General features: G+C 39.1%; 1 protein-coding gene across 1 annotated transcript in view; it reads right to left on the bottom strand.

The window, feature by feature from the left end:
* Atf6 (activating transcription factor 6) overlaps positions 1 to 23663 on the bottom strand; it is a 152696-nt gene that overhangs the window by 99455 nt on the left and 29578 nt on the right. Inside the window, exons 8-10 of the mRNA XM_040739028.1 lie at positions 16883 to 17103; positions 4721 to 4906; positions 1414 to 1505 (exon numbers count right to left, since the gene is read on the bottom strand). Of these exons, the coding sequence (XP_040594962.1) occupies positions 1414 to 1505; positions 4721 to 4906; positions 16883 to 17103 (499 nt within the window). The remainder of the gene's footprint in view (positions 1 to 1413; positions 1506 to 4720; positions 4907 to 16882; positions 17104 to 23663) is intronic.

The raw sequence follows: 23663 nt of genomic DNA, 5'->3' as shown, positions 1-23663 counted from the left end.
CTTGGAATCCCTGTAGTTCTCCAAGCATTGATGCTTCCGGCTCACGCCACTCCTGTGTAGAAGAACTAGCTCTCTGTTTTTATGAGTTTTTCAGCCAGCTTTGTCTTTTTCCCTCCTGGTATTTGAAGACATACCAAGGTGTTAAGAAACTTCTCTTTCCTCAAATCTTCCAGCTCTTCTTTCTTTTACTTTCCTTCAACTTAAGCTTTTAAACATATTTTAAATTCAAGTTTTCAATATTCCCACAGTCTGGCATTCTCTTCCCTAAGCCTCACAGAAAAAGATCTCAGCTGGTTGCTCTTCAGGACTTTCAAAAGTCTTAACTCTCTCCCATTCTTAAATTCCCCCTTTTTGTGCTAGCCATTTAATTCTTTTCTGAATACAAATCTTCTTGATAAAAAGGGACTGCTGTCTGTCTCTTCATTTCATAATGGACCCATTTACTGGGGAAATGAGACTCATTTGATGGCTGTGAAGATCATTAAATCATTTAAAACTCTTGTTCCAGTCTTTTTCTTCCAAATTTCTGTTGACTCAAAAGTACATTCACAAAATGCTTCCTTCAACCCCATCCTACCCTGTTATAGCATAATCTAATCTTCACTTGTTCACTAAATGTCATGTGCAAAGCCTCCCAGGATTGATTTTTTGCTTGTTTGTTCAGGAATATGAATATGATTTTATAAGAAGAATATAGTGTCTTCCTGAGCTCCCAGCATTAGAAGTCATAAAACTCTTAGGATTTCCTGTTGGGTGGGGAAATACCTTTAGAAAAAACAAACAAAACAACAACAAAAATCCTTCCCAGCCATACCTGAGCCTATGGAAATGAGTTAAATCATGAAGAAATGAAGTCAATTTGCCAGGATTTCTAACCATTGATTAGTGAGTTGGAATTGTGTCTTATTCCCTACCTTCAAGGATAGGAAAGAGGCTGAAATTGAGTTAAATCACCAAAGGCCAATAGTTTCGTCATCACACCAATATAATGGCACCTCCACAAACCATGTTCCCATACTTCCCATATGGTAAACCAGTATCAGAATTCAAGGTTCAGATTATTCCCAGGCTTTTTCCTTATCACTCTGCCATTCAACAGAAAAATGTTCTGCTCACCTATGATATGCCATGAACTATCATGTTAAGGAACTCACATTCCTAGCCACAGTCTATCAGCATTCTGCTGTTGACACTGTCACTATCACACTCATCATGTTGAACTATCCCTTAACATGGTTCTTTTCCCAGCTCCATCCTGTGATCGTGAAGACATTTGTCTCCTGTCCAATTATTCTTTACACATCTACAATGGTGATTTTTGTTTTAAAAAAATGAGTTTTCCTCTTGCTTATAATAGTAACAAATGACTAGCGTTTAAATTTTAGTTTTCATATCCAAAACCTGAATACTCACCTCATGGGTCCGTAATTCAGCATTATAAATGCCAACACAATCATCACACAGACAGCTCTTCGCTTTGGACTCGGGACTTTAAGCCTCTGGTTCTAAAGGAAATGAAATAGGATGAAACTACATGTCAGCATTCCAAAGAGCAATACCTAAGAGTCTTCCTTTTTATAAGGTGTATGAATACCTTTTCTCATAAAAAAAAAAACAGTAAAATAAAACACCTCAAAGGTAAAGAAAGAGTACTCTGCAGAAGACTAAAGCCTTCCATGTTCTCTTTTCCAACAGAGTAAAGAATTTTAAAAGAACAAATATGGAACAAGTTTTAGCTTGAGAATTCTGAGATATTTCTGCCACTTTGCTCTCTACTTTCAAGGTGTTGTCTTCACCAACACACTAGAGCATTTTCACATACTCAGGGGCAAGACAGAAAGGACAGAGTAAGACTGAATAGGCATCCATTCATTACTTCAGGAAAACAATGCTGTGGGTTTCACAAACAAAGCAGAAATACACATCTCTGAGACCATCATGGCAACAGAAAGTCAAGGAGCATGATAGGTAGGAATCAAGTGAACGGACAAAGATTTAAAACACATTTTATTTTGTATTATTTCCTTTTTAAAAAAGAGTTAAAGTGGAATTACCCTATAATGAGGCAACAATACCCCTACAAGACACCACAGACTAACAAACAAATATCCCAGCATCAGGGATTTTTGGAGTTATTGACCAATGAGAGGCCACCGATCCCCAAACATTATAGGCTATTGTCAATCTTACTGCATACTCTCTGGACTTTTACAGAGAGACCCTGTTGCTGAGGACACCCCACACTTGAGACATACAGCATTTGAGAACTCAGGCTGGTGCTAACCTGCATCCCAGCTTGCAGGCTCTCACAGTGCTGGGATGTGCTGTGCATACTACTAGAGGAGAAAAGCAAACATCAAGTAGCCAGTGTGAGCCTTGTGAGCTACAATGGTGACTGGCATAGAGACAAGCCTGCTGCTTACAATAGTGGCACAGACACCACCAGAGGAATCTGATTGGATTTTAGTACTGCTTCATAGGAGAAACCCATACCTGGCACCATGAATGGGCCAAGAACCTGTGGCTACATAGGTCACAGCTCCTGGGGGGAAACCTATGCCTATTAGTCTGCTAAATGGACATAGTATTTAAACCAACTACTGATGACTTGTCATCATACCGTAGACTAATGCATCCCTCAACCCTCGTCAAAGAAGCTTCTAATTGTGGCAGATGGTGATTAACACAGACCCACAACTAGCCAAAGTGGAGAGAATATGAGACTTCAGAATGTTGACCCCTAAGTGGAACATACATATCACACCTCCTCTTCCCAGGACTCAGGGGTCATTGTGGAACATGGGGCAGAAAGAATATAAGGGTTAAATGTGGTAGCCTAGAGGGGATTACACACATGAACTTATGGTGATTGTGACAGCATGTACAAGACCAGTGCAAACCCGAGACAAACCAAACCCTTGCTGTGAGAGAAGTCAGGCATGAAGTCCTACCCTTAGTGGAGAAGCTAACAGTAAGTTGGAGTAAGAATCAGTTGTTTATAAGAAGGTACCCACTGGTACTTCTGCTATGCTCCAGGGGAGGGCCACATATCCAAACGTATCTAGATAGCACAACCTGGTCCCTAACTGTAGGAGGAAAACAATGCCGCCATTAACCATGTGACTTACTAGAGGTGCATACAGATGAGGTAATAAAAGGGCTGTTTACCACACCGCTAACCACACCCACTTTAGGCATGACTAAAGATGTATACGGACGGACGTAGTCGGTGAACTACATCACTAGCCAGGCCCACTTTTGGGCATGGCTAGGGGCGTTACGGGGGAAGGTATAAAAGACTGAACAACAGAAGTCTTGGTCTCTTTTTCCGGCTTTCTAAAGCTTCCAGTTCGGCGGCGGAAAACTACTTGGTTCATCTGGGTTACTTGTTTGGTATCTTGTGAGTAATTTCTTTTTTTCCTTTTTTTTTTTTTCTTTTTTTGGTTTTTTACGAGACAGGGTTCCTCTGTATTGTTTTGGAGGCTATCGGTCCAGCCCGGCCTGGAACTCACAGAGATCCGCCTGCCTCTGCCTCCCGAATGCTGGGATTAAAGGCGTGCGCCACCACCGCCCAGTTAATTTCTACAATAAATACTTAGTTTTACTTTCAGTAAGTGTGCTGTTTATCATTACAGCATTACCTAACATTTAAAAAAAAAAAGAAAAAAGAGGACACAGAGCTGAAGGGTAGGGAAGGTGGGAAGATCTGGGAAGAGGTAGGGAGGGTTGGAAATGATCAGAGCACATTGTGAGAAATTCTCAAAGAATTAGTAAAGATACAAAACAAGGGAAAAACCAGTTCAGTGTGGATAAGCATATCCATAATCCCTACACAAATTCATGTTGAACCAGTGAACGTACATGCTTCCAGATCAGCCAGGGCTATCTAGTAAAACCTTGCCACAAAATAACAAAATAAAATTTAAATTTAAAAAATTTGGAAGAAGAGGAAGAGGAGGAGGAGGAAGAAGAAGAAAGCTGACAGGGTTGTTCAGGAGACTCAATGTGATTCACGTGGTCCAAAAAGATAAAAAGCTGGCATTGTGGCTCACACCTTTAATTCCAACACTCAGAAGGCAGAGGCGGGTAAATCTCTGTGAGTTCAAGGCCAGCCTGGGTTACATAGTGAGTTCTGGGACCGCCATAGCTATATAGTGAGGCCTTGTTTAAAAAACTAAGAAGAAACAAAATTTACTAAAGTAATTGGTTAGAAAAAACCCAAGACAAGCAGATAGTGTTTGAATGTAGATGGAGAGGGACAATTCGAAAGATCACCTTTCAGGCTGGGGATCTGTGCTAGAAGGCTTGCTTAGCATGTTGTAGGCTCTGGACTCAATGCTCACCCCTCCCCCACCCCAAGAGAAAAATCTCTTCAAAAGGTCACTGTTGTAATTTTTTCCTATCATAAATGTTTTTTATGCTTACTGCACCCCCATTTTCTTAGCACTATTTTTTTTTTTTTTTTTTTTTTTGGTTTTTCGAGACAGGGTTTCTCTGTGGCTTTGGAGGCTGTCCTGGAACTCGATTGGTAGTCCAGGCTGGTCTCGAACTCACAGAGATCCGCCTGCCTCTGCCTCCCGAGTGCTGGGATTAAAGGCGTGCGCCACCAACGCCCGGCTAGCACTATTATTTTTATGATTTAAAAAGTAATTATCAATTTACTTATCAAAAAGAAAGACAGTTTACATCCACCTCAGCCATCTGCCTCACCAGCACTCACCTCTGACACCACCTCATCCAGCTGTCGCTTCAGGGACCCATTCTCCTTCTTCAGCTGCTCGTTCTCCGAGAGGGCAGCCTTCAACCTAGCCTCCAGTCCCAGCATATACTCCTTCTTCTTCTTTCGTGACTGACAAGCAGACTCGCGGTTTTTTATCATCCGCTGCTGTCTCCTCAGCACAGCAATCTAGGAAAAGTTACAAGTTATAACGAATCATCCAGCAGGTTTTGTGACCACATCAAAATATCAATACCTGCTGATTTCTCAAGTTATTTCTAAACAACTTTAGTTAAATATATGTTAGTGGTTATTTTAAAACACATTTTAATTACACTGTTCAAATGAAGTAAGCTGAATCAAATGAGTAAAAGGCTTTCTCAAACCTAGCCGCTGGTGCATTCTGAAGCACAATGCTGAGCATCTAACCTGCACTTCAGAAACTCCCTGAGAAAGTTCCTCAAAGGAGTATGTGAGTGGCTCACACTGAAAATCCCAGGACTCCAAGAGGTTATACCAGGAGGCATGAAGCATTAGGAAGTTTGAAAACCACCCCAAAACCATTTCTGGATTACTTAATCTAGTACAATGTAAGCAGTTGTTATGCTGTAGGAAAATTCTAGACATTTATAGTAAGGGTGTAACTTTCGTTTTCTGTTTTCTACCTCAGAATGTTGAATCCATAAATGCAAAAGCCATGAATATGAAGGGCCAAATATGCATACTGCTTTAATTACCATTGCTGGTCTTAAATTAATTAAGTTCCCAAACCTTAGATCCAGTTACTCAGAAGATTACTTCTCATGCAGAGTTGTTTTCAGTATCATATACCTCTCAAAATATACAAGAAGCTAGGCTTGGAGGGACACAACTATAATCCCATCACTCTAGACTACAAACAGGAGTGTTGCTAGTTCAGAGTCAGTCCATAGGATTGTCTCAAACCCAACACACAAATAAGAACAACAGGAAACCTACAAAGACACAGGAAGCAGTAACCATTATTTTTTATTCTCTGTATTTACTGCCTCTTGTCGTGAGATAGCCACACACACACACGCCGGCACCTGTAGCACTGAGCACGACTGTTTGGGTGTAGTCACAGGTGAGGGCATGAAGGGGAGTGAGTTTAGGTCTGGGGTCCAGGAGATGGCTCTCTCTTGCATCTGGTGGGTCACAGGGAGCAGCCTGTGCAGATCCTTAGAATGGGAATCTTGGTGGCCATCTGCTTCTTGTGTAAGTGACTTCTCCCCGAAATAAACTATATTTAATATTTTAACCTAGTCCCGTGAATCCTTATCTGTGCCTCTGCAGTCTCTCTCACTCCTTCGCTCATTAAAAGTGCACTGACTATACACTAATGACCAAGTTTATTTCAATGCAAATATTACATTATTCTCTATTTCTATTGTCACTCTCTTAAACAGGCAGTAGTGAATGCATCCACAGACAACTGCAACAGTCACGTGGCCTATCTTTAATCTCATCCTGCTACCAACTGTAAACACTTTCCTCAAGTCTTTCTTTCTGTCTTACTGGCATTCTACTGCAAGAACAAGCTAGTCAGTCAATCATCCTAAGTACCCATTTTCACCTTCACCTTCTTTGATCTGAGCACTCACCACCTAGCCATGCCTTCTCCTTAACTCCAATCGTCTCTACTCCATAATCTCCCCAGTAGTTTCTCATTTATATCCATACTGTTTGTTCCCACTTAATGCCATCTCCTCCCCTAACCTATTCCCAAGGTCCTCACCGCTTCAGTTGTGCTCATCTAATTTTTTATGTTCTCTGAATATCTTATATTCTTATAATTTGGAAGATATGCCAAAATATTACTTCAGTTGTCTCATCAATGGTAACTATCTTTCTTTCACTCAGATTTTAGACCTTGAAACCTAAAATCATATCTGATACTATTTTTGTGTAATAACCAAAATATCTACCATTGTCACATTTAACAATTTTTTGTTACTTTAAAAAATGCAAATCCTACTGTTATATCATTAATCTAATTTCTTTGGGTATTTTTGTCAAAAAAAAAGAGTGCTTTCTTTTCACTTTTTAACTGAAACCCACAAGAAGGCTGATCTTACATACCCATCATCACAATAGTTCCCAAGCAGCATAATAACTGCTTACAATACAATGACTATCAAAGCAATACCAAATATACACAGACAGGGAGAGGAAGGGGAGGAAAGGGAGGGAGCAAACCCATGACAAATTGATTACTCATCAATTTCAAAACATACTCAGGACGACACCATTTTGTTCCACTAAACAATAGTTTTAGTCAGCATCATTGTTCCTGGGAAAGCCAGTGTCCATAATTAATACTTAACCCTAGAGTGCTGAAGTACATGGAACACCAGACAAACACATAAAAGAGACAGTTCCCAGATGGAAGAATTTATACTAAAAGTTAGATAAAGACAACTTTAAAGGCTAATTAATCTATGGAATTTAGGGAGGCTTACAGATGGTACACCATTTAATAAATTTCAAACAAGGATTAGACATTTCTATAAACAAAAAAAGCACCTGCACATTATACACAGCATGGAGATTTCAAAGGCTGTCAACCCACATGCCTCAGACCAAAAAAAAAAAAAAAAATGAAAACCACCTGTGGCCAAATAGTCTGTTTTTCTCATAGAAAAAGACCCATTGTAACAGTTCTGGAAATATTCAGCCATACCAATAAAAGCAGAGTAAAAACTGTATAAATAAATGAAATGCTCTGGAGTCAAAAAGTACAGGGCTGCCACTCTAATTCTCAGCAAGCTGTCTTTAGCTATCTGAATATATAATACTGAATTATGCTTCATAGAGCAAAAAGAGCATATAAATGACTTTTAGACTAAGCACACACACACACACACACACACACACTGTTTGGTGTTCTTGAGGAGGTATTGCTTTTGTTTTGTTTAAATTCTGTTGGGTACGCTGCCTTTTTGCATATATGATGTATCAGAATCAATCCCAGACAGGAAGAATGACAACATAATAGAATCTCTATTTGCTGACATTACTAAAGTTTTCAAAATTCATTTAAGGTAAGTAGAATCAAGCCAAGCATTATGACAAACACCTTCAACCCCAGCACTTGAGAAGCAGAAGCAGGAGAACTGTTCTGAGTCTACAGAGCAAGTTACAAGCCAGTCAGTGCCACACAATGAGACTTTCTCAAAAACAAAATAGTAAATAAACAAAATAAGACTCATTTGAATCGTTGTTAGAGAGTAGACCAACCAAGGCATGAACTGAGGTCAGCTGACTTCAAATCTCCTGGAACTTATTCAGTAGCTTAATTAGGCTTTTGTGGACCACAGACCATATAAAGGGTCTGGCATCACAGCATGGATGACGTGCTATTTGGCTCCTCTAATTATGAGCTGTCTAGAAACAGAAACTTATAGAACTGCCTATGTCTGGAAGCTAGCTCACCACTGTTAGCCTCATGCACAAAAACGAAATTGAAAGCCTGGCCCACTAGTTCACTGACGCGCCCCCATCTAGGCACATCAGATGGGCCCACAGCTAGCCCGCTGCTGCTTCTGATCATCCTGCCTTTAGAGGTCTCTCCCACCAAGCACCATGCCTTGGAAAAAGAATAAAGAACTGAAGGAAAACACCCACAGCTGCAAAGGATTCTTCCATTAGTGTCACTACACTAGGAAGTGTGCTGTTTCCTTATAAAACAAACATTTATCTGCATATAAGAGAGACTTATTAAAAGGAAAACTTTCACAAATGGCTAAGCTCCTTTTGAGGCTTTAGTCAGTTTAAAAGGCAAAGCTTCAAACCTGCCCACATTTTCTTTTTAATTCTGAAAGCATTACCAACTGACAAAAAAAAGAAAAAGAAAAAACCTTTACAAACAAAATGATGTTTAGAGTCTTGAGTCTAAATGCTGCTAAAAGGTGAGCTGCAAACACTATCAACTAAAACAGGGTGAGCGTGGGGTGCTTCCTTGCTTGCAAACACTTCCCAACATTTCCCTAAGTTCTGAGCAAGAACGGCATGTGGCCAGAGGACACCTCTGTGGAGTGCGTTCTCTCCTCTAACTTTCGTGGGTTCTGGGAATCAGACTCAGGACTCCGGTCACCAGGCTTGGGCAAGTGCTCTCCCCAGTAAGATAACTCACTGGTTCAGACTGGTTTTTGGAATTAGATTGATGATTCTACAGCTCTGTAAATAGATGTGAACTACTACTAGCATATACTTCAAAACAAAGAAAAAAACAACAACAACAAGAGTAGAGTCCCAAGGTAGAAGAGCTCTTCACTAGGATGTATAAGGCTCTGGGTTGGATCACTAATACAGAGGGAAAAAATCTTAATGTATATGCATTATGTCAGTGGAGTTGTTTTAAAAACTAGCACATGAACTCATTAATCAAACAAATAAACACATCAACAAGGGACTACAAAGAATTATGTGAGGAAATCCTGGCACTCAGGAGATGGAGACAGGATTCAGGAATTTAAAGCCAACCTTGGCTATATAGTAAGTTCTCAGCCCAGGCCATGTAACCCAAAAAAAAAAAGGAAGGCGGAGGAGGAGGAAGAAGAAGAAAAAAGGGAGAGAGAGAGAGAGAACAGAGAGGTAAAAAGAATTAAAAGCAATCCATTGGAATACCATTTGGTAAACTCTATCCAAACTGGGTCAGTACCTATCTTCTAACCCTCCAATCCAACTTCAGGAATTCCTCAGATACACTTGCATAGAAACAAAATAATGTATCAAGATATTCAAAGGAAGACCATCCATAAAGAAAAAACTACAAAATGTGAATTATGGAACCTCTATGAACTAGACTCCCATTCAGCTTTTCTTAAAGTGCATTTCTTTATTTTTAAGATTTACTTATTTTTATTTCCTGTGTGGCTGTTTTGCCTCCATGATTATTTATGTACTGTGTGCATGCAGTGCCCATGAAAGTCAGAACAGGGCACTGATTCCCTGAAACTAGAGTTACAGGCAGTTATGAGACACCATGTTGGCAATGAGAGCCGAATCAAGGTCTTCTGGAAGAACAGTCAGTGCTCTTAACCACTGAGACCTCTCCATCCCCTACCCTTCAGTTTTAAGTACTGATGTGGGAAAATCTCCAAGATACATTAAGGAAGAAAAGTAAGTGTATGTGTAAGCTACTATTTCCGTGGAAGATGTCAGTCATCAAAAGCTGTGTGTCTGTATTGCATTAAAGAGCCACCTCAGAACAGATGGACACAGAACTAGGGAAGGTTACTGCTTTTGAGCAGGAAGCTGATTGGCAAATCACTGTCTTCCTAGAGTAAGCCACAAGGTAAGACTGTAGGAATCAGAGAAAAGAAGGGAAGTATTTAATTATTTAGGATATAAGCCAGCATCCATCTTTTAAAATAATTACTTATTAGCTCTATCAAGACAACAAACTAAAAGACATAAAGTTAGCCAGGCATGGTGGTGCACTCCTTTAGTCCCAGCAATAGGGAAACAGAAGCAGGCAGATTGTGAGTTCAAGGCCAAACTGATCTACATAGCAAGTTCCAGGCCAGCTGGGGACACACAATGAGTCCCAGTCTCCAAAAGACAAGACTAGACCACTAAAGTTCACACAACATGAATCCATCACATAGGTATGTTGGGGGTGGGGGGACACAACTATGTTGCCCTTCCCAAATCCATTGCAAACATAAATTTAATTTCCAAACTCTTTATTAGGGATACATTTTTAGAAATCCCAAAACTCCATTTAAGAGAAACTCTAAATACTTTAACAAAGCATAATTCTCTTTTATTTGCAGTAACCAGTAGTAGCAGAGCCAAAAACTCGTCAGCACAAAGTGACTTTTCCTTCTAAAATCTGGATAGCTTCTGAGAACATCAAATCTTTCCTACTGAAATTGTTCTGACAGATTCCTCGACTTTGCAGCCTAAAGAAACTCTATGATCTTTGTGCTCTTTCTGTTAAAAGCATTTAGTCACTAAAAACTGTCTGTTGGTTCTTTATCGTCTTCCGTCTAAGAGGGCCATAGGATCAAAGGATATTCAACTCTCATTTAGTCCTAAAAGAGGATGTGTCTAGAGTTTGCTTTTTTTTTTTTCTGAAAAAGAACACAGGTAGAGTGCCTGTTTGTTGCTTTACACTACAAGCAGACTATTATAGCATCATATTCTTTTGAAAGACAGGCTGCTAAAGGGTCTCTCATGAGTTTTGTTCCTTTATGTCTTACTGGACATGTTAAGTACACAAAGTTATAACCACCGGAGGGGGGAGTATCAAGGCCATTTCTTGGGGTTCCCAACAAGCAACTTTGAAGGAAGAGGTAAGGGGTCTCTGTATAAAAGGAGGTTTGCTTCCTGCTAATTGTAAAATTGGAAGAGTCCCCAAGTTCACATTTGTCCACTGAAAGAAAAGAAACAGTATGTGCAAGAGTATCCACCTAGGATCATACCACATCACTTCTATGCTAACAATCCAACACCCAAAATCTCTAACTGTTTAACACCATTTCTAGAAAAAAGAAATGCAAAATCCAGTTTGGAATGTCAGGAGTATGCCCTTCTCAGCATTCTTAATACCCACAGGTATGTGGGAAGGTATCCTCCCCCACTCTAGTGTCCTTCTTTTCCAAGATGGCTCTGTAGGGATGTCAAGGTCTCTAGTCAGAAAAAATGGGAACATGTGCAAGGTGATACATAAAGGGTTTAAGAGATATCCCATAGAGTGGATGAGTAGGCAGGAAAAAAAATGGCTGGGGTCTCCTGGAAATAGAGTTAATACTTCTCAATCAACCTCGCCTTAGGTTCTTCCCAGTTCTGTACTAATTCGTGATCATGTCCTTTCCATTGTTTCAGCCTATGAATTCCATTAAAAGTAGGTCATTACCTCTTCCTTAGCCCATTATAGAATATACAGAACATAACTTCACAACATTTTTCATGATCCTTTATCTCAATAACTCAAATAATATAATTTTAACATCTTAAATCACCGTGGTTATGGTTCATAAACTGTTGAGATGGTGATGAAAAGAGATGGAAATAATAATTGTAACACAGACTTAAACAGAATGTTTTCAAGCTCATAACAACACCTGGCAATGTTCAACTGCCCTTCAAAAAAAGATAAGCATGTTCTCGAGTCAATTTTATAATTCCATGATTGCATTTATTAGCAGACTACATAGAGAATGTCTACACTAAAATGAAATGTCTATTTTTTCCATCAGGATCAAAGCCAAAAACCAAATTATACTTCTTGAAAAGGTAGGCAAGGTTTCCAAGAGTTAAACATAACAGATTTGCCAGCAAAAGGCAGGAAGACTGAAATTATAATTTGAACCAGGCAAACTGTTTCCTAACAGAAAATGTGGCACTTAATGCCGTCTGCAGAATATGGTATGCTAGAAACGCTACTTATGGCAGTAGCAGGCCCCTAGAGAAAGAAGCTTGCCAAACAAAAGAATTTAAAACAGGTAAAGGAAAAGTAGCCATGTCAGCAACAAAGCCACAAAAGATTGATACAATTTTTTTCTGAATTACAATTTCTTCACCATTTGGTCTAAAAGCACAAAAATTACATAATATAAAAAACTGGAAGGGGGTACATTTTGAATCAAGGCTGTATCTATACTAGTTAAAATGTAATGAGCCTTTTAAAAATGCATGTTACTAACACAGAGGCTGTCCTAGTGGATCACAGTCTTCTCTACAGCTCCTTCTAGAACAGATTTACTATGGGTTCCTTAGGTGGGTTAGCCAGTTGATAGGACAGACTAATGCTGTTGTACTTTACATAAATATGAAAACTCATACTGAAAAGTCTTGACTCAGTTCCTATGCCGTAGTTTAGGTAAGAATGGCCCTCATAGGTTCATATATTTGAATGCTTGGTCACCAGGGAGTAGCACTATTTGAGAAGGATTAGGAGAAGGTGTGGTCTTATTGCAGAAAGTGTGTCACTGTGAGTGTGCTTTGAGGTTTCAAAAGCCCATGCTAGACCCAGATCCTTCTCTCTCCCTTTGGATCAGGATGTAGCTCTCAGCTACTTCTTCAGAACCATACCTGCATGCTACCAAGCTCCCCATCGTGATGGTAATAGACTAAACCTCTGAAACTGGCAGCAAGCCCCCAATTAAATGCTTTCTCTTATAAGAGCTGCCTTGGTAGTGCTGTCTCTTCACAGCAAAAGAACAGTGCCTAAGACATCCTGATATGCACAAAAACCTTGAATGCAGGTTGACTAGAAAATCATTCTAATAGTTTTTAGGTTTCTTACATTACACATAGACTACGTTAATCTTTCTTTTATAATTCTATCAGTTGTAAATTCTGAAAGCTGAATAAATACTGCTAACAATAAAAGATAACACTCATCAGTACAATACATTTTCATCTCAAACTTCCTCTAGTTCCTCAGTGTTAACTGAGACTCTGTCAGCAAGTTACTCAAAACCTCCCAGGGTACTCTACAAAAGCCAAACATGTGATGTTCTTTCACATCAAACAACTAATAAAAGATGCCTGGCTAACAGACCAACATGTAATTAACTGAATATATTTGGACATCACAAATGGGTCACTGAATCCATGATGATTGTCAACATTCAGAAGCCTATTAATCACAAACAGTCTAAAAAGAAAGCAACGGCCTCCAGTTTCTAAACACAGTGGCTGTATACAAAAGCTTGGGTTATCTGCACCTGTTCCAGATAACCCACTAGAGTAACTCAGAATAATTCTGTTGTCCACATGACATCCTACCTTCCCTAAAAGATGGTTTCTATGTCTACTTTCAGTCTTCTCTTTTAGTGTACTGAATCACTACAAGCCTTAAACACTCTTCTAGGACATGGTTTCTTGGGGTGGGGCAGAGGCAGTGGCGGGGCATGTAGAGACGGTACTAAGGATTAGCCCTAGGGCCCTTTGCAAGCAAAGCAAATGCTGTGCCTCAAGTCATACCTCCAACTCTCAGTTTTAAGACACCTTCCCATCTTTTGTTCCTCTGGGATTCATAACACGGGATGCTATAATTGTAAAAAACATTATTTAAATTATATTAATATTTTAATAATCATGGCACACTATTGCTCAGTTGTTTGAAGGTAAATGTCAAGTGTCTTCTAGTATTAGTTTCATTTGGGCATATGACACAAGAAAATGTCAAGCTCCTAATTTCAAAAGTATTTTAAGGAAATTTCAAGGGATCTTTGAACTTTTAAAAAACATCCTCATTGACTCAGGAGAAGCAAAACCCACATCTGGGAGCCTAGGACAAGGAAGCCCTGGTAGAGGACTAAGCCCCATTTCCCAGAGTCAGGTTTTAGGTCTAGGATGACTTAAACCCTGTATGCCCTACCTGTTCACCACCCTTCCTTTCTTAGGCCCTAAACTCAAGCCCTCCACACACAGCAGCCACCCACACCCTTCCTTACCTACCTTGAGGACTCCAGAAAGCTAGTCAGGAAGTTAAAGCCCTACTTTACAAGGAAGCAGATTCCAGAGTCCTTGTCTCTGCCAACCCCACAGTCATATAGGCCACCCCTTCAGCTCTGGCCAAGATGGTTCTTCCACATCTCCTGAGGGACCTTTCCATGAGGGGTGGAATTGAAAAGTTTTGTTGTTAAAACCAGCGGCTGTCCCCTGCCCCATGTGCAAGACTGCCCTGACATAAATTTAACCACATCCCCCAAGGCTGGATATCCTAAGCAGTTTGGGGGAAAACTCAGACATGCCCTGGAGGGGGCGTCACATCTTATATATAACCCTGCTTTTGTTAGTCTCAATGATAATAAAATATATCCATGTCTAAGAAAAAAAAAGGAAAAAGTCTATCATTTTTAAACCTTTTTGGTCTTCTTGAAAAGCATACTCTTTACTGACTAGTTATACTTTTTAAATGAAAAAAAAGTCTATATAACCCTGCTCTTGTTAGTCTTGATAATAAAATATATCCATGTCTAAGAAAAAAAGAAAAAAGTCTATCATTTTAAACCTTTTTGGCCTTCTTGAAAAGCATACTCTTTACTGACTAGTTATACTTTTTAAATGAAAAAAGTCTGTGGTGTTTTTGCTATTGTCATTCTTTTTCTTATTGTGGAAAGATCCCCATGTACTAAAAGGAAAGAAAATCAGCTTCCATAGCTATCTTTCCAATATTGTTTCCTCTATTCTATGGTCACCGGTGCCTTTTTGACTGCACTCAGACTTAGAAGTAGACTTTCCCAGTGAGAAGTGCCTACGTCTCCTGGCAATCTGTTCCTGGTACTTTCCTTTGGCTTCCTGCATTCTTTTGCCCAGTAGTTTCACACTATCTGCAGCCTCCTCCTTGTTTTTCTTAGTGCATTGTTTCTTCAGAGTAACACATCAGTGTTAGTGTTGCAAGACAGTGAATCTTGGGTGCTTTAGTCCTGGCATTCTTATCTTCCTTGTTTAAGGGCTTTCCAGCGACATATTGGTAGACATCCTCTTCTTTAGAGAGATTAAAATGTTTACAGATCCTGCTAACTCTTTTGGGTCCCAACCACCAAAGCACAGTTCTATATTTCAGTCCAGGACATAAGAACATCCTTCTCTCCTTTTTCACGGTAACCAAGTTGAGAACACTTGGATTGGATTCCACAGTACCACTGTGAACAGACCTGCACTTCCTCTCTCCAGTTCTTGGTCTATGACAAGATGCCCCTTACTCAACAGCAATGCACTCTGTTGTGCCAAAATATTCACATATCACCCAGAACATCAGCAGCTACTTCTGTGGCCATGCACTTCTCACGGAAAGTGCAAAGTTTGTGTTTACTATCTACTTCAATGAGTTTCTGACTGCTGGTAGCTGGGAAGGACACATTCAGCTTCACCTTGTCAGAGGTAACCACAAGCAGATACCTGAAAAAGAGCCTCCCTCCCTCCCTCTCCCTCTCTCTCCCTGTCTCCCTCTCTCCCCATTCAAAACTAATTTTCCTATTCCATATCTTGATATGTACTTTTCTCTATATTGGTATAAACCAAGAGACTCTTATTCTAAACCACAGATACTCTACTTACTAGCTGTATTTTGTTACAAATATTCACAATATTGTCAGCTGAGATTACACCTATTCTTACACAACAGAAAAGTACATTCACAGATAAATGGTCAGTCACTGCCTTACTGCTTAAATAAATTCTAGTAGACAGAGCAGAAAGCAGTCTGAGCCTGGTGTGGTAGCACATGCCTTTTATCTCAGCACTCAGGAAGGAGGCAGAGGCACATGGCTCTCTGTGGGTTCAAGGCCAGTCTAGTCTACATATTTAGTTCCAGGACAGCCAGAGATATATAGACCCTAAAAAAAAAAACTTTGATAATCAATTCCTTTGAATATACAGCTGATAACCAATTCCTTTGAACACACAGTCAAGAGATATTTTTAGTGACATTGAAAGAGAGCAAGAGTTAGCTGGCAGGTGCTATAACTAACTTTAGGAAGTGACATCATAGAAAAATTTATAATTAAAAAGTTCCTACAGTATCAGAAACTTTTAAGGTTTACAAAGATGGTATAAAGTTCCAAATAACCACAAAGAGACAGAATTCTTAAGTCATGAAGTGCTAAAAAAAACGCTTCAGAAAAATCAAGAGAAGAGTAGACAAGATGGCTCTTTTCCTCGGTTAAATTCCCACCAAGCCTAGAAACCTGGGTTCAATTCCTAGACTCACATAGTAAAAGGGGTAATTTACTCCTGCCAAGCTGGTCTCTGATTTTCACATACATGCCATCACACTCACACTCACACACACACACACACACACACACACACACACACACACTAAAAATAAAAATAAAAAACAAGTCAAGAAAGAGCTAAATATAAAACCTACCTAAAAAGAAGTCCACAGACTCTCATCAGAGGAATTGCTAAAAATAATTTCAACCAGGAGTTTGAAAGAACCCACAAAACACTAGTGGATGATTAGGTTGGGATTTGAGGACTATGATGAAAAGGTCCAAAAGACAAAGAATACAGAGGTATGCATACTTCACTCTTCATCAAACTCTTTTCCACCAAACATCAAATGTGCAATTTTGGCATACTGTTTTCTTTCATTCAATAAAACAAACTTAGAAAGGCAAACAACAAAAGCAAAGGGAACTGTTTGTCTTTAGAATCAGGCATTTAGAAAGTACTTACATCTGAACCCACACTTCTTGTGGTACTTTGTAGGACAGGTTTAGTCATGGAAAGTTTGCCATTCACTGGACTGTTCACCACAGGGGCTGGCACCATATTCACCACATGGTTAGGTAGCTGTGTGGCTCCTCCAGTGACAGCAAGAACTGGCTGAGCAGAAGGCAGTACTCCTGGGGCCTGAAGTTGAACCACAGTAGGCTGAGAGAGCAGAACAGTCTGACCTGGATTAAGGAAAAGATAGGGAATCAAGTTGTGCACAGCTATTGCATCAGGAAGCAGTCTAACATTCAAGTCTCTTCCACAGACAGACAGATTAATCCTGAAGAACTTCACACCATTAAATAAGATGTTACCAACAGCAACACACGCTACAGGGGACTCTGATGTTGTCTTTTTAATGGAACCAACTAAGTTCATCCTCTTTGGGTTATCATTAATAATCTATTTTCAAGTCAGATAGCTGAGGTTGAGGCAGAAGAACCACTCAGACCAGAAACCTGTGGATAGTTTGCACAGCAAGCCTCAATTGAAAAAAGTAAAAAAGGCCAGGATAGATGGCTGAGTAGTTAAGAGTGCTCGCTGTTCTTCAAGAGAGCCCAGATTTGATTTCCAGTATCCACACTGAGTAGCTTACCATTTCAACCTACAACTCCAACTCCAGGAGTTTTGACACCATTTTCTGGCCTCTTCAAGTATGTGTACACACACACAATTAAAATTTAAAACCTTTTTAGCTATGCAGTGGTGGCACACGCCTTTAATCCTAGCACGTGGGAGGCAGAAGTAAGTGGATCTCTGTGAATTAGAGGCCAGCCTTGTCTACAGAGTGAGTTCCAGGACAGGCTCCAAAGCTACTTAGAAGCCCTGTCTTTAAAATACCAAAAAACAAAAACCTTTTGAAATCCAGGCCTGATGATGCAGGCCTGTAATTATAGTCACTATGAAGACTAAAGTAAGAGACTCAGAAGTTCATTCAGAACCTCATCTCACAAAGTAAATAAAGAGGACAGGGAATGTAGTTCAATGGCAGAGGGCTTGCCTAACATGCACAAGGCCCTAGGTTTAATTCCCAGTACTGGGAGGAGGAAGCAAAAAAATACTCACTAGAAACATGAACAAACCAGGAAGTAGTTCATTTATATCTTTTTCAATATTAGCAACAACACATAACAAATTTGTTGTCATATCTACATTTTCCATGCATTAGCCTCTAAAGTTTATTAGTTCTATATGAATTTCTCTTATTTAAAAAAAACAATCCTTGCCAGGTGGTGGTGGCACACACCTTTAATCCCAGCACTCGAGAGGCAGAGGCAGGTGGATCTCTGTGAGTTCGAGACCAGCCTGGTCTACGGAGCGAGTTCCAGGACAGCCTCCAAAGCCACAGAGAAACACTGTCTCAGAAAAAAAAAAAATCAATCCTTTAAAATTTACAAATATATACACATACACATATGTGGGAAAAAGTCAAGTGACTACAAATGCCAAGAAAATAGAAAACAAAGTGAGATGAAATTTTAGTGAACAGCACAATGACTGTCTACAAATAATATCAACCTTTCTGATCCCTGCCAAAACAATGACCCTCAAATCTTTTCCTAGGCTTTGCAGCTGCCATCCCCTTAAGCCTGCATCCACTGAGAACTCATCCCACTGCCCTCAGGAAAGTGTGTACAACTCACAACACTGATCCATGAAAACTGTACCTGCCTGTTTACTACCCTTTACAATTTTATAAGGTATTAAAAGCCTTGCTTAACATCTGGGTAGTTTGGCTTTATCTAGCTAAGTAAAGGTACTATTATAACCAGAAACTGTAATTCAATATACATTTATAATTTTTCTTCAGTGTAAAACAAGACATTTTATGTTCAGGTCAGTTTAAGATGACTTATAAAGCTCAGTTTCATATTTCAAAGGGTAGGGGAAAACTGAAAATCAAAATATTTTCAGAACACCTGTTAAGAACATCTGTCTTAGCCAAAAAAAGATCACATTTATAAAATAAAATTCTTTGTTTCAGTGACCTCAAAAAGCAGACCAAAAGTAGAATTCAAATGTTACCATTTTTTCTCAATTCAGTTATTAGAACTTAGAAGTAGTAAGTTTGTAAGAAAATTTGAAATTAATTTCATAAATTTGAAATACATATAACTTACTGGGGAATAACATTGCCAAATATATTTATCTTCTCATTCTCCCCTAAGCTGATTTCTGTTATAAAATAATTCACATAACAGTATATGGCTGTATATTCAAGCACTTGGGAGACAGTGACAGGAGGACTTTGGTTCAAGACCAGTTTTGGACTATGTATTTTTTTCTTTTTTTCTTTTTATTAAATTTTTTCATTTATATTACATGTCAACCACAGTTTCCCCTCCCCCCACCTCCTGTCTATCCCCACCACCCACTCCTCCTCCATTCATGACATATCACACTGAGGCAGGTCCAAGGCCCTCCCCCTGCATCAAGGCTGGGCAAGGCATCCCCACATGGAGAATAGGTTCCAAAAAGTCAGCTCATGCATCAGGGACTGCACTATGTATTAAGACACCATCTCAAGAACAAAATAATTAAAAAAAAACAAATAAAATGAATTTGTAGCTTATTAACAAAAAATATACCCATAAAGTTTTGAAAATAATTATATAAAAATAAGTGAAACAAGTTATTTGATCTACAGTAATAGTCTGCAACAATTAGAGATTTGAGGATACCTTGCAAAATACCATAAGGCCACTGCTGTCCCATCCAATCCCATCACCCCACCACAGACTCTAGGGCCCGTGGTCTACAGAACCACTGACATAAACCAATACTTGGAGAAGAGAACAACATTCTCAGAAACAATTTTCCATACCTTCTAAGCTTAAAATTATGATTAGAAAAAAAAAGAACCCCCCAAGTATTGTGCAAAACTTTGAGTCTATTCCAAATATCTGGGGAGATAGTAAACACATAAAATTACTTCAAAGAAAGGATCAGACCTGTAGACCCAGGGCAGATTTGAAGCACTGGTAAATAACACTTGTGAATGTCTGTAATACTCCTTAAAACTAAATGTAAAAAATAATCTAAAACTTAGCCTGATGGTAGAGGCCTATAATCCCAGTTACTAAAAAGGGTGGAGGGATCACAAATTCAAGGCCAGCTAGGGCTACAGAGGAAATTCAAGGCTAGTCTAAGCAACTTAATGAGACTGTCTCAAAATAGAAAGTTAAAAGAAGGCTGGGGACATATAAAGTTCAGTGGCAGAGCACTTGCCAAGTATGAACAGGGTCCTAGGTTCAATTCCCATAACTGAGAAATGAAGGAGGGAGGGAGGGAAGGAGGGAGGGAGGGAGGGAGGGAAGGAGGGAGGGAGGGAGGGAGGGAGGGAGGGAGGGAGGGAGGGAGGGAGGGAGGGAGGGAGGGAGGGAGGGAGGGAGGGCGAACAGACAATCCAATCTCATGGTCTTCTGTCTCACTGTCCCTATTTCCCAGCCAAGAGAATTACATCTTGGGGAGATGGAGAATTACCAAGGCAGTCTGTACACCAAATATGGTTCACAGATTACCAGGCCACTGCTGTCTCCCTTATTCCATGCTGCAATTTAAGTTCTTACACCCTAAAGTTCCCAACTGTCTTCACTTTATCTAAATCAAAAATCCTCTAAATATTTTAAGCATGTTCAAAACTATAGAAATACTAAATTTCTATTACAGTATGTTCAAAAACAAAAGACTCACAGTTACTTGCTAAGGGCTGACCATGTCACAGACGACAATGCATGCAAAGGACTGTTTGGGGCCTTCAGTAGTTAGCAGGGGAACATAGTGACTACTGTTCCTGGTGTGGAAACACACCAAACAGAACACACCAAAGGGTTGTTTATCCATTTTGGCATACTCAAAATCCTCTTTAGCATTACTTGCAAATCCCTTAATGGAAGACAGCTGGATTCCATGCTAAATGCATCTACATAGGACAACTGATTTTGATGGTCAGTTCTTTCTTTTTAACTTTCTTCAAAGATTTCAAACTGCATATCAAACATTTACCGAATACCTACTTTGTTTTAAATAACATACTTGTGTCAACTTGGTCAAGTATTTCTTTGCACCAAGTTTTCTCATCTATAAAATGAAAATATTGATACTTATCCTGGGAATCATGTAACTATTAAATAAGCTAATGCACTGAAGCACTTAAAAGAATTTCTGGTACATATCTTAGCATACATTCATTATAGATACTTTTTCTGCTTAATAGTAGATTCCATGTATTATCAACTCATTAGTTCTGGTACTTGTTATGTAACTACTTAAACAAATTTAAATCTCAAATTAAAGGTAGAATTCTGAGGGAAAAAATGATTACACTTCATCATTTTTAGAAGAAATATTATAATTAATTACTAAGACTTGGTCAGCCAGACAACTTGGCTTCACTCTGGCATCCCCACTTACTAGATGTTACTCTCTATGTATTCCCTAATTTCAGTGATTTGTAGTGTCATCAAAAAAAAATCTAAGGCAGAACATAGAGTCACCCAAGAGAGTCTCCTCTCTGTCCTTCCTGACTTCCCTCCCACACACCCCTACCATCAATTACCAACCCTTACAGTGCTAGGCTTTGTAACAGCTCTACTTCCCATCCTGGTTCTCTATTTTCAGATACTATAGGCTTTAAACATCTTTCAACTGCACTAGTTACAACATTCTTACAGGGCACAGAAGACTTAGAAGCAAAAATATGTAAAAAATTAATTCAGGTTGACAGAATGCAATAGACAATGCCAGGTTATTTAGACTAGCACAAAGTTCTATAGAAAATAATACTGTAATACTGTAAAGTTAAACTAAATTGAAGCCAAATTGCAAAGCACTTTAACACCACATTAGAGAATTTGAACTTACATCTGTAAATATTACATATTTGTCATTTTTCTTTTTTCATGTAATATATACATGTATGTTTTCATGTGTATGCACATGTGTGTGGAGGCTTGGGGTTGACGTCAAATGTCTTCTTCAGTGGCTCTCCACCTTAATTTTTGAGAGGTCTCTCCCTGAGACTAGACCATATCTGTTACATAGACAGGCTGTTCAGTGACCTCTAAGGGATGTGCCTATCTCCATACAGGCAGTAAGAATACCTGGCTTTTTATGTGAGTGATAGGTATCTGAACTCAGGTCCCCATACTTATATGTGGCAAGCATTTTATTGACTGAGCAATCCCCTCAGCCCATTCTTCCTCTCATTCCACTCTCAAAATTAAAATAATAATGAATGAAATATATACATTTAATCTGCATGTTAGAATACTAATACCAAAATCCACAGATTATATTGTAAAAACAATTTATTGGCACGTGCTCATCAAAATATAAGACTTCAGAGCATGTGAAATCATTGAAGTTCAGAATGTTTGATTTTACTGAGTCAGTCTCCCAGTCCTGACAACGGTAAGTTTCCAGAATGTTTTATTTTAATCTCTGGAACTGATAAAATGCTTAGGAACAAATCATCTGTCTTTTGCTATGAGTAAAGATCTCAGCCAGTGGTGGTGGTGTATACCTTTAATCCTGTCTCTTGGGAGGCAGAGGCAGGGGGATCTCTGGGTTTGAGGCCAGCCTGGTCTACAGAGGGAGTTTAAGGATAGTCAGGGCTACACAGAGAAACCCTGTCTCGAAAAACAAACAGAAGGGATCTCCTACCACTCAAACACAGCCAACAATTTAAAGCAAACTCTTAGGATATTCCCTCCTTCACATACTTCCTTCACATGTTAATGTCATGTGTTTTAATACTGTGGGAACTATAATGAGGTTCTTCATGAATTTAAATTCTTACCCTTTGGAAAGACACAAATCATTTTGAGGTCCTGGTAAAAGTTTTAAGTACTATACCAAAACTCCATATATGAATATACACTAAATCTTGTGCCTTATTTCAAAGAGTTTATGAAACCTTAACATCCACTTACAAATCACAAGAACACCTAGCCCATAATTGCTATTCTTCCTATTTAAAAAAAAAAGAAAAAAAGGAGTGTTGATCCTAAATGGAGGAAGGCATTTCAAACTACCTTGTCTATTAGTTTTTTTCTTTTATTGGGGATTCTTTTTTAGTTCTTTTTATTAATGTTCTATTGCCCATGGTCATTTCATAGACAAGGTTAATACACAAGATCAAATTTATGAAGCCTCCCCTATTAAAATCATGCTCCAGAGAAATGAGCTAACCATTCATAAATGCAAATACAGCCATAAAAATAAATGTAACCCTAATGTTTACTTACACATGCCCTATTAACTCCTAGTGCTAATTGGTACCAATAAATTCAATCCTGGAAAATGAATACTGCATAAATTTTCTCATAGGCATGTGTACAAAGATCAATGTCAGTACACTAATGACTAAACTGCCTAAGAGATGTCCCATACCTCAGTATTATCAAACCCTCAAACCTGCACTTCTTTCAATAGTGAACCTTCTTGTAGACTCACAGTAAATGAGGCCATCTGGTGGGGAAAATACAGAAAAACACCAATCTAAGCTCATAGCAGCCGTCAGGCCTTCTAAAACCTACTTCAATGCCTGGCAGACCAAACCACAGTCTCCTCACAAATTAAGAGCCAGATTTATTGCTCAACACATACTTGACTTGAAATGGCTATTATTTTAAACCCTAACCTTTAAAACAATACAAAAAGATCATAGCCACAGTAATCTCAGAATAAAATGGCAATACAAAAAGTCTCCCCAATTTTCTTCTTTATTGTAAGTGGTTTC

This window comes from Mesocricetus auratus, unplaced genomic scaffold, assembly GCF_017639785.1.
Source record: "Mesocricetus auratus isolate SY011 unplaced genomic scaffold, BCM_Maur_2.0 Super-Scaffold_100676, whole genome shotgun sequence".
NCBI lineage: Eukaryota > Metazoa > Chordata > Mammalia > Rodentia > Cricetidae > Mesocricetus > Mesocricetus auratus.
The sequence above is the reverse complement of the archived record's forward strand: the minus strand, read 5'-3'. Positions and strand labels throughout refer to the sequence as shown.